Raw genomic sequence first — 20,487 nt, 5'->3', positions numbered from 1 at the left:
GTGATAGGGTTTCTGTGGTTTGCTTGGACTTGGGGCACCTGGGTTAGCAGGAGCCGGAGTGGATGGAGGGGAGGCCCCGTTCGTTCCCTGATCGCTGAGCCACAGAGAGCCTCGGGATCAACGCCTGCGCGTGGGCGGGGCGGCCTCGGCACCGAGTCACCAGGAGTTGAGCACTCCTTGAAGGGGCTGTGTAGGATGCCGACTCCACGGGTGCGCTCGAGGCACAGCGCCCTTCCCACCCCAAGGCACGGGATCGGACTTGTGCTTTCTCTCCGTGGGTCGGTCCCTCGGTCAGTAGTTAGACCCAGGGTTTTCTGACCCGCTTAAAGTTGCGTTATCACATCCCTTCACCCTAAATGACTGTATTTCCTAAGAACACCATCTAATTACCCAAATCGGGAAATGAACATTGATGGAATGCTGGCTCAGTCCCTTCGTTTGGGTTTTCATGCTGTTCCCTGTTCCCGCAGGTTACAGCTTCGTTCCTTCTCGGTGCGCCGCATAGGGAGACGCGTGATGTCACTCACGGTAACTGGTCAGCGATCGAGGCGGGGTTGGCTGGGCTCTGCCCTGGCCGCTGACCGCCCCTCTGCAAGTAGTGGGGGGACGGTGTCAACCTGTCGCTACGTCCCCGGTCACCGCAGCCTCCCCGTGGAAGGCAGCAGTCGCTCGCTGTCTGGGATTCTCTGGGTCACGAACAGCGTGGCTGGCCGGTTCTGGGTCAAGCGGGAGGAGTTTCCCGCCACATGACCTGCCAGCCCTCTGGGCCCTCGCCAGCCTGATCCCTCGGGGACCACCTCTCGGCCGAAATAGTAAGTGTCTTCTGTTTTCTGCGCCGAAGGCTGAGAGCAGGGCAAGATGCCGGGCCCGGAGCGCTGCAGGACACCCTGCCTGACCCCCACCTCCCGAGGGGCCACTGAAGTCCTTCGCTTGACTTTGATCCTCATCTGGCTGCCCTGCCCCTGATTCCACCGCGCACGTAGCATCCTGATCACGGTTCCCAACAGCAGGCTGGCTGTGGGGGCGCGTGGGGCGCTGGCTGGTGTGGGAGTCAACCGCGACGGTTCCTCTCCGATCGCACCCCCTCTGGGCCTCGCTGCCAGCTCTCAGTGTCGTGTGCGTGGGCGTGTTTGTTCGCGTGTCTCTGGTCTCTGACATCCGCTCAAAGCCTCTTCAGCGGAGGCCCCTCACGAAAGTGCGAATTGTTGATCCCATCCCGCGCTTCCTGGGGGCCTGCCCAGTGCTGCCCAGAGAGCCGGGCCTGGGGACATCCTGAGCTCCGAGAGCTGGTTGAAGTCTGACCAACAGGCCCTGTGGTGAAGGGGAGCGGCCAGCCGTGCCCAGAGGGACAGGGATGGAGAGCTTCCCTCGGGGAGGAGCCGAGCAGGGCGTTCTGGGGGCGCCGCCAGGCATGGGTCCCCGGGCACAGAGCCCTGCTGTGGCCCAGCCCCAGACATGGCAGTCCCACGGTGCACGTGGGGCCTGACCGAAGGGCCCCGGTCTCCACGCTGTGGACGTGGGGTTTGGTCAGCGATAGCAAACCATCAAAGGATCATTGGCAAGGAGATTAAGTCCCTGAAGTTGGGTTTCAAAAATATTGGCCGACGAAGCCAGACTCTGGATGGGCAAGTGGGCATGCTGGTGACAGAGGCGGGCCAGTGAGCGGGTTCCTGTGACCTTCCGGCCAGGCGGGCCACACGGGCCAGCGCAGCAGTGGCAGCAAGGGGGGTGCTTCAGCAGACACCTCGGGGGACAGGGCAGCTTGGCCTCTGGCGCCAGGGAACCCACAGAGGTCAGGGTCGGGGGGGCGCAGACACACCACCTGGAAGTGGGAGCCCCGCAAGGAGTCAGGCAGCCTGAGGGCGGAGAACAATGCCGGCCGCGGAATTTGGGGCTGTCTAGAACCAAGTCAAAGACACGTCCTGTGGACAGCAGGTCGCTAACAGGGGAGGCAGCTTCACGCAGACATCGTGCGGGAGCTAAGCGCCCGGAGCCCCCCGAGCCCCTCGTGAGACCTCCGTGAGCACGGGGGGTGAGGACACACAAGCAGGTGCCTCAGGAACGCTCCTGTGCAATCTGGACGAGCTGCCAACGGTCGGGAGAGTAATCCCGGCCCGGGCATCGGCTCTTTCCTTTTTCCCACCCCTGCAGTTCAGGACCCCGCGCTACCCTGCCGACGCCGGCAGGAGGAGCTGACCACTGCAGGGTCGAGTTCACAAGAAGGGGACATTTATCTTGAGCTCAGCTGGATAAATGATGAAAAATTATGTTTGCACGATAAGATGATGAAAGGGAAATGGGGCCCGGCTTCGAGGGCCCCGAGGGTGCAGAGGTGATGTCAGGCCCAGGGAGGGCCGCGCAGGCTCGGGAAACAATGCAGTGTGTGTGCCCGTGGCCGCCAGAGCCCAGCGGGCTTGACCTTGAGCGTGTCCAAACAAGGATGTATGGGCCACTGACCTTCACGGGTTATCAGGGCAACGCTTTCCCAGCCCTTCCCCTGAAGATTGCCTACTCCCAAAGGGGTGCGCTGCTCCCGTGCCCCCCCCTGCCCCCGTGTTCTCCAGCGGGGACCTCACCACCGCCCACAGCCGCGGCCCGGCGCCGGGGGGGAAGCGCTTGGGGAGGACACCCCTCCCAGGCAGAGCCAGAGCCAAAGCAGGCCGGCTTTCGGCCTGGGTCAAAGTGAAAATGATGAGGAGTATTTAAAAAATTATTCTTTCTAGAAAGTCATTCATAATGGACTGCTCCTCTCATTTTACTCCATCAGAAGTATTTCCAAAGAGGGCACATTCCTCCTCTTGTGTTTGTGGTGGCCATGCTTGCCTTTTCTCCTTTTTGTGCGTACACCCCCGTGCATTTGTACTCACTCGTCTCCAGACGCGCACCTCAGGACGCTCAGCTCCCAAAGCCTCAGCCCGCGTCTCCTGAGGATGAGAACGTGCTCCAGGGCCCACGGCACCACCATCACACTGAGAGCACACCTGAGAGCTGGGCCGGAGGTGAACGCTGCCCCTGGTTCTGAAGTGAGCTTTCTAGAGTGGTTTGTTCCCACCACCAAGAATACGAAATGAAACAAGACAAAACCAGAGAGGGAGACAAACCAGAAGAGACTCTCAATCACAGGAAACAAACTGAGAGTTGCTGGAGTGGTTGGGGGTGGGAGGGATGGGGTGGCTGGGTGATAGACATTGGGGGGGGTATGTGCTATGGTGAGCGCTGTGAATTGTGTAAGACTGTTGAATCACAGATCTGTACCTCTGAAACAAATAATACATTATATGTTAAAAAAAAAAAGAATACAGCCAAGGTCCAAACGTCACATCTCCTTTCCATTCCTCTTTTAGCGTAGAACACCTCCCGCTCTGTTTCCTAAAAAAGTTCATGGCGCTAGACTTGTGAAGAGTCCTGGCCAATCCTGCACGTGTCTGTGAGCCTCGCGGTGAACCCTTTGGGAGCAGCGCCGCACGGCGATGCTGTGGCCTCTCACAGTGGCGCTGGGGGACATAATCGTGACCGCCAGTCCCAAGTTCCATCGCTTAATTCAGGTCAAGGCCACCAGACCTCTCCACAGTACAGGTACATTTTTACCTTTGTCATTATTAAGGGAAATTAATCACCAAATCTAAGGACATGTTACAAGGGGAAAAAATGGCAAAATGTGGATTTCCTGTTGCCCACCAATAGTTAGTGGGTGGCTTAGGCAGCCATTTGTCACCCTTGCCAGACTTGGGGGTTGCAAAATGGCCCCTCCTCCTACATTATTAGCTGGCATTCTTATTTTAAAACGACTCTTCCTAGTGGAACACCTGGCCAGCTCAGTCAGTAGAGTGTGCGACTCTTGATCTCGGGGCCGTGCATTTGAGCCCCAGCTCGAGTGTAGAGATTATTTAAGTAAATAAATAAAAATAAACTTCAAAAAAAGCATGAGCACATAAAATGAGTCTTCCTCTGCTCCTCTCCCCTTTGCCTGGATAAGATCAAATTCTACACGTCTTTAGTCTACTGAAGTAGTGACAAGCGATTCCCTGCCTTGTACACGTTAAGATGTTACTGTTGGCCACGGCGAGTGCAGAGGATCCGTTCCTGGCCCAGCGTACAGGAGCCGCCAGGCTGTGGTGGGCTCCGCGGAGCACGGTTCTGCAGCCTTCCAGGTGGGTGGCATGGTCTTCTGCCTGTCGGGGGCAAGGTCCGGCCGGGTGGAGGGAAGGCCTGGGTGCACCGCCAAGCTTCTGTAACTCCCAGCTGCATGGCCTTGAAACTCCTGCATAACTACCCTCCGTGGCCCAATATGTAGGTTTGGGGTACATATTACACCATCAGCACCGTTCTGTTACGTTGTGCGTGGCCTATTAAAAACAAAGACTAGGCATCACACCGTGCAATCCCACTGTAACGAGGCAGTGACCCTCACGAGACATGCCCCTTGGTCAGTCGTAAGGTGCAGAGGGACGCGGTGTGTCAGACCTGGCCAGCACCGCCACCAGCCCAGCTCATGGCCAGTTCCTCCCCTGACCGTCAACCCATGGCAGCCGCCCCACCTTGGAACTACGATTGCTGAGGAAGTCAGCTTGCCCTTTATGTTTTCTCTAATTGTTCAGCTGGGTTTGTGGACATCTGTGATTACAGCGGTGATCTCTGTAAGACTTGGGATGGGCTCACTAACTGTCCTCATGTCTTCTTCCTGCTGATCTTTACTCCTGTCCGTGAGCGGAGCAGGCAGGGTGACCAGCTGTCCTGTTTGTCCAGGAATCAGGGGTTCTCAGGATGGAGCTCTTTGGGTGCTAAAGCTGGGAAGGTCCCAGAAAGTGGTGAAGGGATGGTCACCCTAAGTCCTGGAGATGATGTGCAGCACCAGACAAGGTCTTGGGCAAAATCTGCAGGGATGAGATGGGGCTCAGGACTGAAATGCAGCATGAGCAAGGGGGAACTTGTTACTACTCCAGGAGCCTCACCTGGGGTGCCCGTCACACCCCTGCGGTGCCCGTCGCCTCACCTGCACCTGAGAGGGTTTCCAGCAGCAACTCTGGCTCTGTCTCTGTCCCCAGATTTCCTAGGAAGTGCGGGGAGAGCAGCAAGTTCCTGCGTGTAGGGCATAACGCACACTTACTTAACTCATCAAAAATACGACGTGATTATTTGGGATTTATTTTATCCTTGCCCTCAAACTTCTGATTAGTGAAGGAAGTGCATTTCAAGCCAGGCCCCAGACCAGCAGGTGAAATCCATATAGCCCTCATTAGCACCCTTGCACTTTTTGACTCATATGGACAATGAGATTTTTAAAACACTCTGCTTTCTACATCAGATTTAATAGGGCAGAGTCTGCTTTTCTACTTTAGCACCTGTGGGACCAACACCGCGAGACCAAGCTGCAGAGGCCCCCGGCAGCAGGGGCTGGGCCTGGGGAAGGCTGCAGACCAGGGCTCTGTCCAGGGACGTGGCCCTGCCTTCCACACCCTGTAAATTCACCAGGAGCTGTGTCATGGAGAATCCTAAAATACAGGATGGGCTTGGGGAGCTGGGTGTGCTGTTTTCTATCCCGCGTGTGTGTGAAGGGATGTGTACACCTTCGGTCCTGTTGACACAGCTCTCTGTTCCTGTGGAAGAGCTCTGAGCGAGGCCTGTCTCCCCAGAACCATCGGTCTGGGCCGCTGTGGGAGCTGTGGAAGGAGCCCCATTGCCACCCATCACTTTCCAGAGTTGCTCCCTTCAGGTGGCTCCTCCCCAGGGTAAGACTCGGTTCCCGCGGGGCCTGGAAGAAGCCTGCTGCTCTGCTCCAGGCCTGTGGCCACCTGCCCGTCCGAGAGACCAGCATTTCCGGAGCTCTCGTTGCGGGCTTGCGGGCTTGCGGGCCTCCGGGCCGAGCTCCGGCCAAACTCGCAGCAGAATAGAAGCAGGCGCTGGTCTCGAGGAAACGTGTGTTTGGCAGCGATCTCGTGTGAGACAGTCCGTGATGGACGATCTTGCCACCGCCCCACCTGAGATCGGGGGCCTGGTCCGCTGATGGCGGTCAGACGGTTTCACGTTCCCACGTGGTGCCTGGATCCTAGGGGGGCTCGTGGGATCTCTGGTCCCCGCTCACCCCCTCTTCCGCCATTCTGAAGGCTTAGGGGGCGCTCAGCGGGCGAGTCGTCAGGTGCGCCGGGTGCCCACCCGCCAAGCGCTCCCCGGGCCGTGGACTCTCGGTGGGAAACGCCTCGCCAGCCGCGGGGTTCGCAGCTGGCTGGGAGGAATCAGAAAGCACTTTGTCGCCTGTGAGCGTGAGGCCTGGTGAAAGCAAAATGGTATCACAGCACCTGTGATTAGGAGGCAGCTGGCCCTGGAGACTGAGTAACATTTGTGGGTAAATACAATCCATTTCTGCTCTCTGATTATGAAGGTCACGGTGGTTTGACCCTGTCGGGCAAGCCTCAGGCACATTATCTGCTCAAATAGAACTGGGAAAGGAAACACCGGCAGTCATTAAAAGTGAATTACTTTGTTTTTTGAAGATAGAAGGCCTCCAAAGCCTCCCGGTGCGGGGGACGTTGGGGCCTCTCCGTGGGCCACCTGCGAACGGGGAGCTTCAGAGAGAAAAGCTCACAGGAGGCCACCAGAGATTCGGGCAGGTCGTGAGCTCCCCTGGCGGCTTCTTGGAAAACGCTTGGATTTTTCAAGCAATTGTGGAAGCTGCCAAGAATGCACTACGTGGCATTTCTGGTGTTTTCTTTACCTGTGAAACGGAGGAAAGGATTTCTGAGAGCTACAAAATCAGCCTAGATTTCTGGTTTTAAATTTAGCAGAGGACTTGTGTTTTCTGAGGCACGGCCTTTATTTTTCAGAGTGAAATGTTTGGCCAGGGGTGATAGTTTTCAGTCCCTCCAGACTGGGTGAACCGCGGCTTCTCCTCACTCCCCAACCCTGGGGCTCTTGGGGATGTCCTAGTCGGGATCGGCGTGTTTGAGCTTCATTTAGAAATGCTAACACCGGTATCAGAGAAAGGTGGGCGGCGGACTGGTGTATCGTGGGGTGGGTGCAGCGCCACACGGGGCAGAGCCCGGACTGGGGGTTGCTCAGACGTCGGGGGGGTGATGTCAACTTTGCTGAGTTGGGGGGAGAAACCAACTTTACTTATGGGCCCTTCCTATGGGTTCATCTCTAGGGACGCTGGGAACTATGGGAAGTTTAAAAAGAACCCAAACAGACCTAGAATACGCAGATTCTCAGAGGCAGAGTAGATGTTCCCAGCGGCCCAGGGAGGGGTTCTTGTTTAATGGGGACAGAGCTTCTGTGGGGGATGACGGAAGAGTTTGGGGTAGATGGTGCTGACAGGCACACAACATTGTGAGTGGGTCGAATCCACCACTTGTACACTCACAAGTGGCTAAAATGACACGTATCGTTACGTGTGTTCTACTACAATAAACATAAAGAACCAACACAAACACACACCTGTGGCAGAGTTTGTTAGTTGTTCCCCAATATCCCTTCACCCCCTTTGTCATCCGGAGCAGGGCTAGGCCTGCAGCCAGCCGGACACACCCGTGTCCCAGTTCCCAGCGAGGCTCACGGTGGCCGCGTGAAGAGCGCTCGCCACTTGAGGAGAAAGGGCCAGTTTCTGAACTCCTCGCAAGGATACACACTTGTTCGTCCTTTGTCCTTTGCCCCGTTGGCTGGGATGTGGGGCCCAAGCGCCATCTTGAACCATGGAGGAGAAGCCATGTGATTAAGATGGGCCACGAGATAATGGGCCTGGGTCCCTGGTGATCGTGGGGCCCCCAGCCCAGCCCTGGGCAGCCTAGGTGCGTAGGAGAGAGAAACAAACGTCTGTCTGTGCGACCCTCTGGTGTTTTTGGCTCTGCTGTCACTTGAGCCCCCCAGTCCTGACCGAGAGGACAGCTGCTGTGGCCCCCGTGGGCTATGCCACACTCGGTAGTAACAGTCGAGGCCACGGATGGCTCGGCCGCTTTCTGCCTTCCGTCCAGAGCCTGGCACAGCGCCTGGCACATGAGTCAGTCAATACTATGGAATCTCGAAGGCAGGGGTCCACCAGTGGTCCGCGCCGCGCTCAGTGGTCCGGAACCCCCTGACGTCCTTGTGCGGGCGTGGCTTGGAAAGATGGTGTGGGCCACGTGGCACGCGCTGGGTTGAAGAGCGCCTGCTGCGCGACAAGCCCCCGCGAACGCTGCTCCGCTGATCCGGGGAGAGGGGCTCAGCCGGACCTGTGCCCGTGGGCCGCACGTCCCCGCACCCACCGGCCAGCCCCGCGCCCAGCTGGCCAGCAAGCATTCGTCGAGGCTCTGGCCACATCCCATTCGCACATGTCGCACCGGTCGGTTAGGATTCATGTTCCCATGCAAGGCAAGCGGGGAGAGGACCAGCCAGGCACCAGGGGTGATCCACGGGCTGCCAACAGCATCCTCCTCGCTCCTCTGTGCCTCTGCTCACGGGCCGCAGACGCAGTAGGGTGGGGCCCGAGGTGCACAGGCCACCGACAGCAAGCCCAGGAGGGCAGCGCATGGAGAAGGGGGGTCCCACCGGCAGGAGACCACAGGCTCTGAGGGAGACGGCAGGAGGGGAGTGGGTGCGACTGACTTCCTCTGTGACCAGCGCTCCCTCTGTGTGCGCGCTGCCGGTCTCTACAGCCTCTGGGAGGCGGGCGCTGCCTTCCCCACTTGACAGAGGACGACCTTGGGGCTCAGAGAAGTGAAGTCACTTGCCCAAGGCCACCCAGTCGGTGTGTGCTGAGCCGGGGTTTCACCCCACCTCTGCCTTCTGGCTCTGTGTACGACGACTTCCTCCCCGGCACACGCCCCTGCCCCCCCTCCCTCCTCCCTTACCCCTACTGCACATCTTTTCCCAGACTCTCCTGAGCTGCAATGGCCCCAGGAGAGTTCGAGAGTGTGCTCTGTGTGCCGCATGGGTCCGGAGAGCTTGGGCTGAAGAAGTACACATGGGGGGGGGCATTCTTCTTCGGTTCGACGACCCCAGGAGCCGTGTGCGGGGTCCACACTGCTATAAATGTCCAGTAGTGCCCCACCCTCACCTCGCTCTGTGAGACGGCGACTGATAGAGCCCTTATTCTTCAGATGGGGGCACTTGCACACAGGGCACAAGGCCCTTGCCCCAGCCATACTTCAGGGGAGGCCCGAGGCAGGCCCGGGGCGGGGGGCCCTCTGCTCAGGGCACAGAGACTTCGTCCGGGGCCCAGCGACACTGGATCGGAGTCAGGAGAGAGTGAGGTGAGTCCAGCAGGAAGGACAGCACATGCGGATGTGTGGACGCGGACACTCGTGCAAAGGGGATGCTGCGCAGGTACCCGGCAGGGCAGAGGGCGTCCGCGGTCCCTGAGTGTGCGGTGAGGGGCATTGTCCATGCCCTGCTCTCAGTGACACATGGCCTGGGCCCGGCATCGGGTCACTGGGCCTACGCGCCCTCTTCCGGAGATCTTCCCAAGTCTCTCAAATTGGCGGTGAATCTTTTATGTGAAAATTTTGTTTTTCTCTTTTATTTTCTAGAGTGCTGTCAAATGTGTGAATTATTAAAAATAAGAAATTATGCATGTGGGGCGCCTGGGTGGCTCAGTCGGTTGAGCGTCCGACTCTTGGTTTCGGCTCAGGTCATGATGTCAGGGTCGTGGGATCGAGGTCTGCGGTCTGCGTCGGTTCTTCACTCAGTGTGGTGCTGCTTAAGATTCTCTCGTTTTCCCTCTCCCTCCGCCCCTCCCTAAAATAAATAAATCTTAAAGAAAGTATGCACCTAAAACTAAAGCAGTGTTATATGTCAGGTAGATCTCAATAAAAGAAGAAAAAGAAATCATACATGTAATCTATTTCTCTCTCAAAACCCCTGTTTGCACTGCCCACATGCCTCTCTATTCTGTGTTCTGGAATATTTACTCCGGCAGAAGGGCTAGGAAGCGAGCATGTGGTGGTCTGGGCACTGGATCAACGTCCTGCACGATCCCTCAAGGCCTCCGATCCCTCGAACCCTCGCCACTGAAAGGAGGCAGGGGACGTACAACCCGCCTGCTCACACTCCCATCACCGCGGCACACCTGGGTCTCGGATGAGGTTCCAGGTGGCTGCTGCGGTCCCGGAGGACTGCGCTGAGCACTCTAGACCTGCCTTGGCCTTACTTTACCATGATTTACAACCTTGCACATAACCTCATGTATTCACGCACCTTTTACATTATATAATTTATGTATTTATTGTTTGTTATTCTTCTCTTCCCCATACAATGCAACTCAGGAGGATGGAGATTCCGGGCTGTTTTGCTCACCCGTGTATCTCAGTGCTTGGAACGGCGTCTAACTTATAGCAGATACTCTGAGAAGTCTGGGTGAAGGAATGACTGCCCGAGTTGGCTATTATTATCTGTTCTGTGGTGGAAAAGCCTAGAGTGTCACACAGGTACCTGATCCGAGGACATATATGGGAATCTGATGACCCCCCCCCCCGGGGAACATTTCATCACCAGGATAAACCCACCAGGGTGGTAAAAGGTGCTAAGGACATGTTGCAGACCCAGGAAAAAAAATTTTGCATTTGCTTTACAGATTTATCTATTTTAAAAAATAAACTGCAAGTTTCCTGTCACGGTGTTGGCCTCTCTATTATATAAAAAAAAAAAAAAAAAACCGGAGCCCCGCAGCCCCAGCCTGGGCCTCTGCTTGGGAGGACGCCCACCGGGCCGCGGTTTGCAGGAGGCCGGGCCGTCTGCCTGGAGCGCACCACCCGCTCCGGGGAACAGGGCCGCCCTTCTCTCCGCACCAACCCTCTCCCAGACGACCCTGGTTCTCCTTTTTCTAGGTCTTATTTCACGACAGAACGGGAAATTTTATGCTTGGAAGAAAGGATATTAATAGGGAAGGTGGAGGGGAATATTAACCACCGACAGGAAACCAGACATTATAATGAAAATGGGTGAACTTCGGACCCTAACCGCAGGCACCGTTCCCTGCTTGTGGGAGATCCTTATTCCCACGGCTCCGCCCCGCACCCCCAGACCTCGTGGGAGCGTCTCAGGCGCCCCTTGCACAGCCCGGGGTGGCGAGGTCGGGACGGCGGAGCAGCAGGGGCGACGGGTGACCGCATCCGGCGCAGGGCGGGAGGGCCCCCCACCCCACCCCACCCCCGCGCAGGACCTGGCTCGGCGACCCCAGCTCGGCCCGCTGGCCCTCCCGCCCCCCGCGCCCCCGGCCTGACCCCGCGCCCCGCCGAGATAAGGCGGCGGGCCTTTGTTCCTCCCCCCAGCTGGGTAAACCGCGCCCGCCGCCCCCCGGCCGAGGCCGCCCGGGGTGGGGGCACCCTTTGTCCTGCCCGAGCGCGGGCGGACAATGGCCCGGAGGAGCCGCACATTGTCCGGAACCTTGTGTACACCTGGGGGGCGGCAGGTGCGCGGGGTCGGCGCGGGGCCGGGGGCGGGCGGGGGGAGGGTGGCGGGTCTAGGGGCGCGGGCCGCGGGGGGGTGGCGGAGGGGGGACGAGACCCGCCCCCACCCGGCCCGCTCCAGCCCGCTCGCCGGGGGCTCGAACGGCGGGCCTGGACCCAGCGAGGGGGAGGGGGTTTCTCGTTGGCGTCCAGTTGGGGACACACCTGGCGCGTGATTTACGAAGTGAAAGTGTTAAACGAGGCCACCAGCTGGAGGCCCGACCCGGCTTTATGAGTTTTATTAGGTGCCCTATTATGGAAAATAAACTTTAATCCGACCATAAAAACCGAATCTGAAAAACATACTTGCCTTGTAGTCTGGAACAGGGCAGCATTCTTGGCGGAGGTCACACCTCCGAAGGGATTAGTTTTATTGAGGGAGACACAATGCGCCGCAGGACTTTGATACGAGACGGGGGCCGCGCGCGTTTGCGGGGAGCACGCCCCCACGTCGCCCACACCCGGCACCGGCCCCTCCCTGCGGGCCCCCCTCCGCCACCCCACCGCGCTGCGCCGCCCGCCACTCCCCACCCCAGGAGCGCAGACCCGCCTGGCCACCCCGGGACCCTGGGCTGGAGGGGGTGCGCAGGGGACGCCGCAGACCCTGGAGGTGCTCCAAGGCACCCGCCTGAGCTCGGGGCCTGACGCTCAACAGCGCAGCCTCGGACCGCCAGACGCCCTCCTGCTCTGGTCCGGGGCTCCCCTCCTGTGCCTTCCCGGGGATTTGGATTTTCCACAGCAAGTCTGTCCTATCTTGGAGGGAGGGACGGGGCGGGAGGAGCGGAAGGAAGGAAGGCCTGTCTTAAGTGTCAGTCCAGTACTGTTAACTGTGGTCGGGCAAAAGATCTCTAGAATCTTTTCATCTCCCAAAGCTAAAACTCTGTATCCATTGAAAAGCTCCTTCCCCCTCCTCCCAGGCCCTGACAACCACCCTCCTACCTTCTAAAAGTTTGACTTAGATTCCACTTGTAAGGACAGTTATGCAGTATTTGTATTTTTAGTGACTGGCTTGTTTCATGCAGCATAACGTGCTCCAGGTCCATCCGTGTGGTGGCGGGGAGCAGGATTTCCTTCTTCTCAAAGGCTGAATAATATTCCATGGTGTGATATATTCCATTTTCTTTCTCTCTTCAACTGTGGACACTTACATTGCTTCCACCTCCTGATTACTGTGAACACTGCTGCCCGAGCATGGGTGTGCAAATCCCTCTTCCAGATCCCATTTAAATTCAGTTCTCTTGGCTATACAACTAGAAGTAGGACTGCTGCATCATATGGTGTTTCTAGGGTTTTTTGTTTTGTTTGTTTTTGAGAAAACTCCATCCTGTTTTCCACGGTGGCTGCCCTATTTTACATTCTTCCCAGCAGTGCACAAAGGGTCCGATTTCTCCATATCCTCGCCAACACTTGTTATTCTCTGTTTTCATTTTTTTGTAATAGTCATGGTAATGGCTGTGAGGTGGAAGCTCATGGTGGCTTTGATCTGCATTTCCCTGGTGATGGGTGATGTTGAGCACCCTTTCATGTGCTTGTGGACCATGTGTATGTCCACTTCAGAGAAATCTCTATTCAAGCCTTTTGCCTTTTTGTAAATCGGATTCTCATTTTTGTTGTTGAGTTGTATGAGTTCTTTATATTTTGGCATATTAACCCCTTATCAGATACATGATTTACAAATATCTTCTCCCAGTCCTGGGTTGCCTTTTCATTCTGTTGACTGTTTTTCTTTGCTGTGCAAAAGTTTTCAAGTTTGATGTAATCCCATTTGTCTATTTTTGCTTTTGGTGTCATAGAAAGTCTTTTAAACTGATCTTGCCAAGCTGACTTCCCTCTGGGGCTGGGTTGTGGAAGGCCCACCTCAGAAGGAACAGACCCACTTCCTCTAGGATCTAGTCGTTTCTGTACTTCTCAGACTCTGCCTGTTAAAGCTGCTGTAGAGGCCTGGGACCCTGGGCCACAGCTCTGCCAGGACTGCGGGCTGTCACCTGGAAGATACCTGCAGATTGGTTTCTTTGTCACAAAAAGGGCTTTATCCACACCCTTTTGTACATGCTGGAGACACTCGCCAGGGCAGGTGCCTCTTTTCTGAGAACGAAGGAGAATCTCCCACTAGGGTGAAGAGAAGCAGGCTCAGGATCCGGCCCTCGGTAGTGAGCGGGTCAGGCTGGCTGGGGGCCTCGCTGGGGACCCAGCCCCCGGGCTGCAGCGACCCGGCGCCTGCAGGGTCTGCACGGCGCACCGTAGCCCTGGTGGAAAGCCGGGAGGCCCGCGCCATAGCCCTGCGGAGCGTGGGCTTGTGTCCCCCTGGGCTCGGGCCGCGAGGACCTGACTCCAGGTCGTGGAAACAGGGTCCGGGGGGTGGGGGCGCCTGCAGAGCCTCTCACACCGCCCCCCCGCGCGGTCAGCGGGGTGGGGGGCGCGCCCCGCGAGGCGGGCGGAGCAGGGCCTGGCGGCCCTTCATTAGGCGGAATGAATTGTTCGCCGTGCCCGGAGTGGGTGAGGATGAGCCAGTGATTATATTTAAATTTGCTATAATTGATTTGGGGAAGAGCTACTGTGACAAGAACGAATTGATCATTAAATTTATTAGCGAGATAAATTCCGCCGCGATTAGGCAGCTGGCTGCAGGCGCTGGGGCCGCGGGCGCTCGGGCCTTCCCGCCGCCAAGTCCCCGCCGCCGCCGGGCCTGCTCTGCGCGCTGCGGCGGGTCGGGACGCACGGCTGCCTCCAGGGCTCCGCTCCCCCGCGCCCCGGGCGAGCCGGCCGCTCCCGACCGGCCGGGGCTTTTGCCCCTCGGGGGGGGCACCCCACCTCGCAGGCCCCGCCACCGGCCCCGGCTGCCCTGCGCTGAGCTGGGGGCGCGGACCGAGCCGGCCGGGCAGGGGCACGACGCGGAGTGAAGCCAGCCGGGGAGGAGAGCGCTGCAGGCCAAACCACCAACGTGTTAGGAATTAACGCGCCCTGGTCGCGGACTGCCAAGGTTTGGCTCGGTTTGGGTTTTTTGAACCCCGAAAGGCACCTGTCTTTCTCTTCTCTCCCTCCCCAGCCGCCCTCTGCGGTTCCCACCAGCTTTCGCGGGGCCCTCTGGCTATCCCGCAGTTGCAGAGCCAGCCCCCCAGAGCACCTTTGGACCCGAGACGGCCGAGGCCCCGCGCCCTGCCCGCAGCTGCTCCCCCGCTCCGGCTGCGCCGCGCCCGGCCTCAGCTGACGTTGCATTTTATGGAACGAGCCCGGGGTGATAATGAGCTGCCAGGGAGGATATCAATCTCACCCCGGCCCTGAGGTAGGGGAGCGGCCCCGCTGGCCCGCGGTAATCACCCAAATGAAACGCCTGGCCCTTCTGAACTCATTTATCAGCTGGGAGGGGGCGCGCAGGGGGAGGGGGCGCGCAGGGGGGGGGCGCGCAGGGGGAGGGCGCGCAGGGGGAGGGGGCGCGGGCCCGGCGCGCAGCGGCTGGGGAGAAAAAGGGAGAAACGGAAGGACGGAGGAGGGCACGAGGGAGGGCGAGAGAAGCCGCGCGCCCTGGCCGCCTGGTTCCTCTGGGCCCACGGGCGGCCCGGACCGTCGCTGGGGGGGGAGGGGCGGGCGCGGACCCGGCGCGCAGGTGCCGCGGGGCTGGTGTGCAGCACGTGGCAGCGGCCGGCTCGGCAGGTGACGCATGGCGCCCGCCGCAAGCTTGGTTCACCCGGAGCCACGGCAGCGCTGGCGGGAAGCGACCGGCCGCCCGCTGCTGTCCTCGCGGACGTTTGCCCAGATCCCAGGAACACGGTTCTGGCCGCAGCTAGACAGGTCCTGCGGGAGAGAGGGCCGGGGAGAAGCCCGGGGTTACTCGAGGCAGTCCCGACCCCGGACCAGGAAAATCATCTCGTCGTTTCAAAGCGTATTTTCTGAAACATTCAGACAGTGTGTTTCCACGAGCGCCAGCGAAGCAAGATCCTCAAGGAAATGAAAAAATAAATACTCGGAATCCAAAGTCACTCTCCCGAGATTCACGCATTCGGACACGCGCTGACACCTGGTCTCAGGTATTTTTACGAACATTTCGCACCTAGGCCTCCCCAGCGGCGGGAATCAGGTTCCCCGCCCACGTCACAGCCCAGAAGAGGAGGTGTTCCTAACACCTGTTTGCCATTCTCATTTGCACCTTTCGCTGTCAGTTGCGGAATACACCACCCCCCCATCATTTCAACAACAAAAATAGTCCAGTGCGCTTTCATAACTCCCTCTCCAAAGACCTGCACTCTCATCCAGTAAAAAACCAATTTATTTTACATTCCATCGTGGGCGATGGGAGAAGCTAAATAATAATTTAGCATGCATAAGTAGATGCTTCTTTATATATATATATATATAAATACAATATACAAAAATAAAGACAGTACAGTTTTGAGATTTCCAGCGGTTTGAATGCTCATGACATAAAGTTCCCCCTAAGATAGGTAAGCACAAAACGTTTTCCCTTTTTCAATACTCAGCAGAATGTCGATTCCGGAGAAGGTTTCAAGTTTTCCAGGTGGTCCAGCACTGTAGGTTCCTGCCTTCTCCATCAGGAGGAGGGGAGTGGAGGCTCCCCCCAGAGCGGTCAGCTAGCTCTTCTCACAAACACTATGCCCCAACACTAACCGAAATTAAATTAAAAAGAACGGGAGTTCAAGTTTGAACCTGCTGGGCCTCCCTCTCCGTCCCCAACGGGCAGCGCCGACCGGCAGGCTCACAGGCCTGCGGGGCCCCTACTGGGGCTGGGGCTGGTGCCCGGGGCCCCCAGGCCGGGGAGGCGGCGAGTCGGCCTCGGTGGAGCAGTCGGAGGACACGGCGCGCGTGCTGGCGCCGTTGCTGTAGGGGAAGTGGTCCTCGTCCTCGTCGTCCTCGTCCTCCTCGGGGTCACTGTCCCTCAAGTCCCGCAGGTGGCGTCCACTGCCTTTGTCCCCAGCCGCCGGCGGCCCCAGCAGCTCCTCCTCTCCCTTGTCCTCTGTGTTGACACCTTTGCTCGCGCCCCCGCCGCCCTTCTGCTTCTCAGCGTCCTGCGCTGCCTGCTCCTTGGCCTTTTTGCTGCGTTTCCACTTCATCCGCCGGTTCTGGAACCAGATCTTCACCTGAGGGCACGAGAGGGGGTGAGAAAGCGGCCACCTCCATCCCCCCCGTCCGTCTCTCCGGAGGCCCCCACCTCCTGCCCCTCGCAGGGTCCTGGCCTCCCGCACGCTGCGCAGGAGCGGGCTTCGGAGTAGGGGACACAGAGGCTCCAGCGGGAAGGAGCCCCCCACCCCCTTGGCATCAGCAACCCCAGGAGTGGGGCTGGGGGATTCCACGGAAGCTCAGACTAGGACCTCCACTGCCGGATTCCTGTCCTTTTCTAGAGGTGCGGCGCCCACTGCCCAGGAAGGGCCGGAGCAGCTAGGGTCCATATCTGTAAGTCTCAAGATGTTCCCCCTCTTTCTGGAATGAGGTTTCTCAAACGTGGCCTGAGGACCATGGCTTCAGAATGGGGGAGTGGGTGGAAGTGTCCTTAAAAAGCAGAGTTCTGGGTCTGACCTCAGCCTACTGAATCAGACCGCTGGGCTTGGTAGATGAACCCTAGCGGGGCAAACGCGGACTCTGCCTCGGACATTAGCCGTCCCCCTAAAGTCAGGAGGCGCTGCTCCAGTTGCCAAGAGCGGCCCCTAGGAGGCCAGCTTGTGTTGAGGTGGCGTGGGGGGAGGGGGCGGTGTACCTGGGTCTCCGTGAGCATTAGCGACGTGGCCACCTCGAAGCGCTTGGGCCGTGACAGGTACTTGTTGAGCTTGAACTGGTGCTCCAGCTCGAGGAGCTGCTGACTGGTGAAGGCCGTGCGGGGCCGGCGGCACTTCCCCAGGAGGTTGGACTGCGCCTGGGCTGGGGACAGAGAGGGGCGTGAGGCCTGCAGCCTGACGCTGTCCTCCGTCCTCCGACCCCCCCACGGCCCCCCAGCGCCACCTCCCCCAGGCCGCCACCTGGCCCACCAGCCCTGCCAAGTGGCTGCTCTTCCTTCAATGTGAGCACCCTGTCCCCAAGGGACTCAGTGACCAGAGGAGGCCCTGGAGCCCAGGACCTGGATACCAGGTGGAGCCATGCGGGTTTGGGTTTAATGCGATTCAGTATATTTTTTTTCTTTTTAACTCAGGGTCTGGGTGTTCTGATTAAAGAGAGCCTATCACCTAGGGCAGCCCTGTCCATCTGGGGGGTGCGGGGCAGTGTAGAAGAACCAGACAGACAGGCAGGATGCCGAGGCCAGAGAGGCATAGCTCCTCTCCACTCCTCACCCAGCACCCACCCCCGCAACTCAGCCTCAAATCCAAACAGGTCTCCGGAATTACCAGTCCCATTTCCTCCCAGCCAGCAAGGAACTAATGCAGGATTCCCACCACCACCTCCTCAACTACAAAAGGAGGAGTAAAAGTAGGGCAAAAGCAAAGAGAGAAGGAAGGATAGAAGGAGAAGGAACACATCTTGGACCCAAACATGTGAATTCATCACACTCCCCACTGAAAACTCTTCTTGACACTCCTGCCCCCGTTGCTGAGGGGCAAAGCCCAGGGAGACTGGAAGACTTTCCAGGACAGATCTCATTTCGCCAATTGAAGGCCAGGCAAAGGGGGGATCCGGCTTTCTGAACGTTCAAGGAGGTCCCTCGGCTGTATTTACATAATTTCACACGGTTACATCAGAGAATTTTATGACCTCAAAAAACGAGACTTCCCTTGATTTCCCAGGAGCCTTACGAGTGTTAGACAATAAACGAAAGGATAGAAAAGAGGGCAGCCCAGCGGCTGAGCGCAGGCCCCCCGGGTGGGCAATTTGCTTTACGGGAAGGCCCACGCCCCCAGCTTTAGTTAAATGAGGCCCCAATTCCCAACTTGAAAATACATTAGAACTTTAATTAAAACACTGACTCCAGAGGGACCATTTGGGAAATGCCATCCAACAGCAGAGACAACCAATTAGAGGAAACCAAACAGGTGTTCCAGCGACAGAGGAGGGACTCTCAGAAGACATTCCGGCGTCCTGGCCTGTTTATTATCGCCCTTTTAGGATTTGGTATTTAGATTCCTTTTCTAAACTTAAAGCAGGCTGGGTTTAATTCTGCTACCTCTAGGTCAAGATTAGGAATCAGGGATGGGCAAAAGGGATGTGACTTTCACCAATTTTCTGAGCGACCTTGAGCTCCACACAGGCCCAGGAAACCATGGGAAGGGGGGGCAGGGAGCCCAGAACCCAGTGCCCAGGGGAGGTCTGTGTGGAGATCCCCACCCCCCTCAGTGGGAGACTAAGCATCCCAGGCTCTGGGACATGCAGATCATAAGGAACACCCATGGGTGGCTTTCCATCAGAAGGGGATTGTTGGCTCTGCTCACAGCCAGGTCCAGGAAGAGTGCCTTGGGTTTGGCTGACCCGGGATCAGCAGGTTCAGATATGTCCGAAGCTGCGGCCCCAAACTGAAAGGTGAGTCCAGGCTTTCCCTGCTGCGGATCAGAAGGGGCTGACTTCCACCTGGACAGGCTGGGTGGCCATTGGGGTCTTCTGGGAGCTGGAGAAAGCCTGGGGTGGCTAGGGGCAAACAGTCCGCAGGCTGGGATTTTCTCACCCAGCTGTGACTTCTCCAGCTCTCAGGCCCCTAGCTTTTCTCTGTTTAGTCACAACCATGGCTTCTAGCAGAGGAATCTGAATTCTGCCAAGTGTTTATTTTTGTTTTCCTTTTTGCTTTTTCCCCTCCTATGCCTGCATCTCCCCAGTCTAAACACTTCCACTCAGAAGGAAACAATGGGGTCTCTTTGTTTGGGTGTTCTGCAGCTGAAAACGTAAAGTCTCATGCATCACCCTCCCTGTGGAGCCCGGGTGGGGCGAGCAGAGGGGAGATCCAGACTCCCAGAGTGCCAGCCCAGCGTGCCCGCCCAACGGGCCAGGAGAGTCCAGTGGGCTCAGGCCTCCCGGAGGCATACCACCTGCATGGCAAGCATGCTGCCCACAACCCAGCAGCTCTCAGGCTGGGGGTGGCCAGCTAGCTGTCCCTCGCTCCTGTCTTGGGGAGGGGTTCGCTCTGTGTTGGGTGCCTCCAATTCTGGGCGGGCACCTGCTACTTAGAGTCCCTATGATGGGGTTCGTGAAAGAGGCACATCCCTTCTGCAGGGGCATGCCACCGCTCTCTTCAGGTCAGGACATCTGCCTGCTGGGCATCACACCGGGGCCCACGCGCCCTTACAGAGGCGGGCAGAACCCCTGCAAATGGCCAGAGCATAGCCAGGGACCTGGCCTTGCGGCCCTGGCCTCTTGAAGCCCATTTCTTGTTCTCTGCTCCTGAATCTCTCCTCCTGGGAGGGACTGGGGGTCTCTCCAGAACCCATAATGCGTTACCTAAGTTCGTTTCCCTGGAGATAAGCCCCTGGTTTAGGTGGCCTCGATGCCCAAGCCAGCCTAACTTGGACGCTGTTTGGCTCGCCTTCCCCCACCACTTCCTTCTCCTCTAGCCTGCCGGTTAATGATTAGATTTTAGTCTCACACCTCCAGCTGCCCCTTCCCGTTAGGAGAGGAAGAGAAAGCAGGGCCCGCGCGTGGCCATTTTAATAATTCGCTGCCAAGGCCACAGCGTGCAGTCCACATAAGTCTTCGCGGGCCCCGGGCGGAGCCCAGGCGGCTTCTCGGCCCTCCCCCCGTGCTCTCGGAGCAGAGAGCAAGGACAAGGAGGTGCCGGGTGGAGGAGGATGCGCGGGAAAACCGTGTGCCAGGACTCCCCCTCCCCCATTTCTCCCTTCCTTCCTCCCCAGGCCCGGGGGCCGCGCGGTGCTCACAGTTAAAGTCGGGCATCTTGGGCAGGATCATGCCCGCGGTGGACGCACGCAGCCACTGGTCCAGCTGGAAGGTGCCGGCGCCCAGCTTGATGGGATCCGCGGGGTGCGCAGGGTGCGCGCCCTGCACCTGCGGGTAGGAGTAGGAGAGCGCCGGGTGCTGGCCGGCCAGCGCGGCCGCCGCCGCCGCCGCCGAGTAGCCGTAGACCGGGTGGCCGTAGAGCGCCGCCTGCGCGGGCAGGCCCGCGCCTCCCTGCGCGCCCCCGGGGTGCAGCCCC

General features: G+C 58.5%; 1 protein-coding gene across 1 annotated transcript in view; it reads right to left on the bottom strand.

The window, feature by feature from the left end:
• Positions 1-16,144: 16,144 nt before the first annotated feature.
• The window catches only part of MNX1 (motor neuron and pancreas homeobox 1), a 4,971-nt gene continuing 628 nt past the window's right edge, over positions 16,145-20,487 (bottom strand). The window contains exons 2-4 of the mRNA XM_032394334.1: positions 20,213-20,485; positions 17,122-17,282; positions 16,145-16,507 (exon numbers count right to left, since the gene is read on the bottom strand). Coding sequence (XP_032250225.1) covers positions 16,145-16,507; positions 17,122-17,282; positions 20,213-20,485 — 797 coding nt within the window. The remainder of the gene's footprint in view (positions 16,508-17,121; positions 17,283-20,212; positions 20,486-20,487) is intronic.

Source organism: Phoca vitulina, unplaced genomic scaffold, assembly GCF_004348235.1.
Source record: "Phoca vitulina isolate PV1807 unplaced genomic scaffold, GSC_HSeal_1.0 scaffold80, whole genome shotgun sequence".
NCBI lineage: Eukaryota > Metazoa > Chordata > Mammalia > Carnivora > Phocidae > Phoca > Phoca vitulina.
The sequence above is the reverse complement of the archived record's forward strand: the minus strand, read 5'-3'. Positions and strand labels throughout refer to the sequence as shown.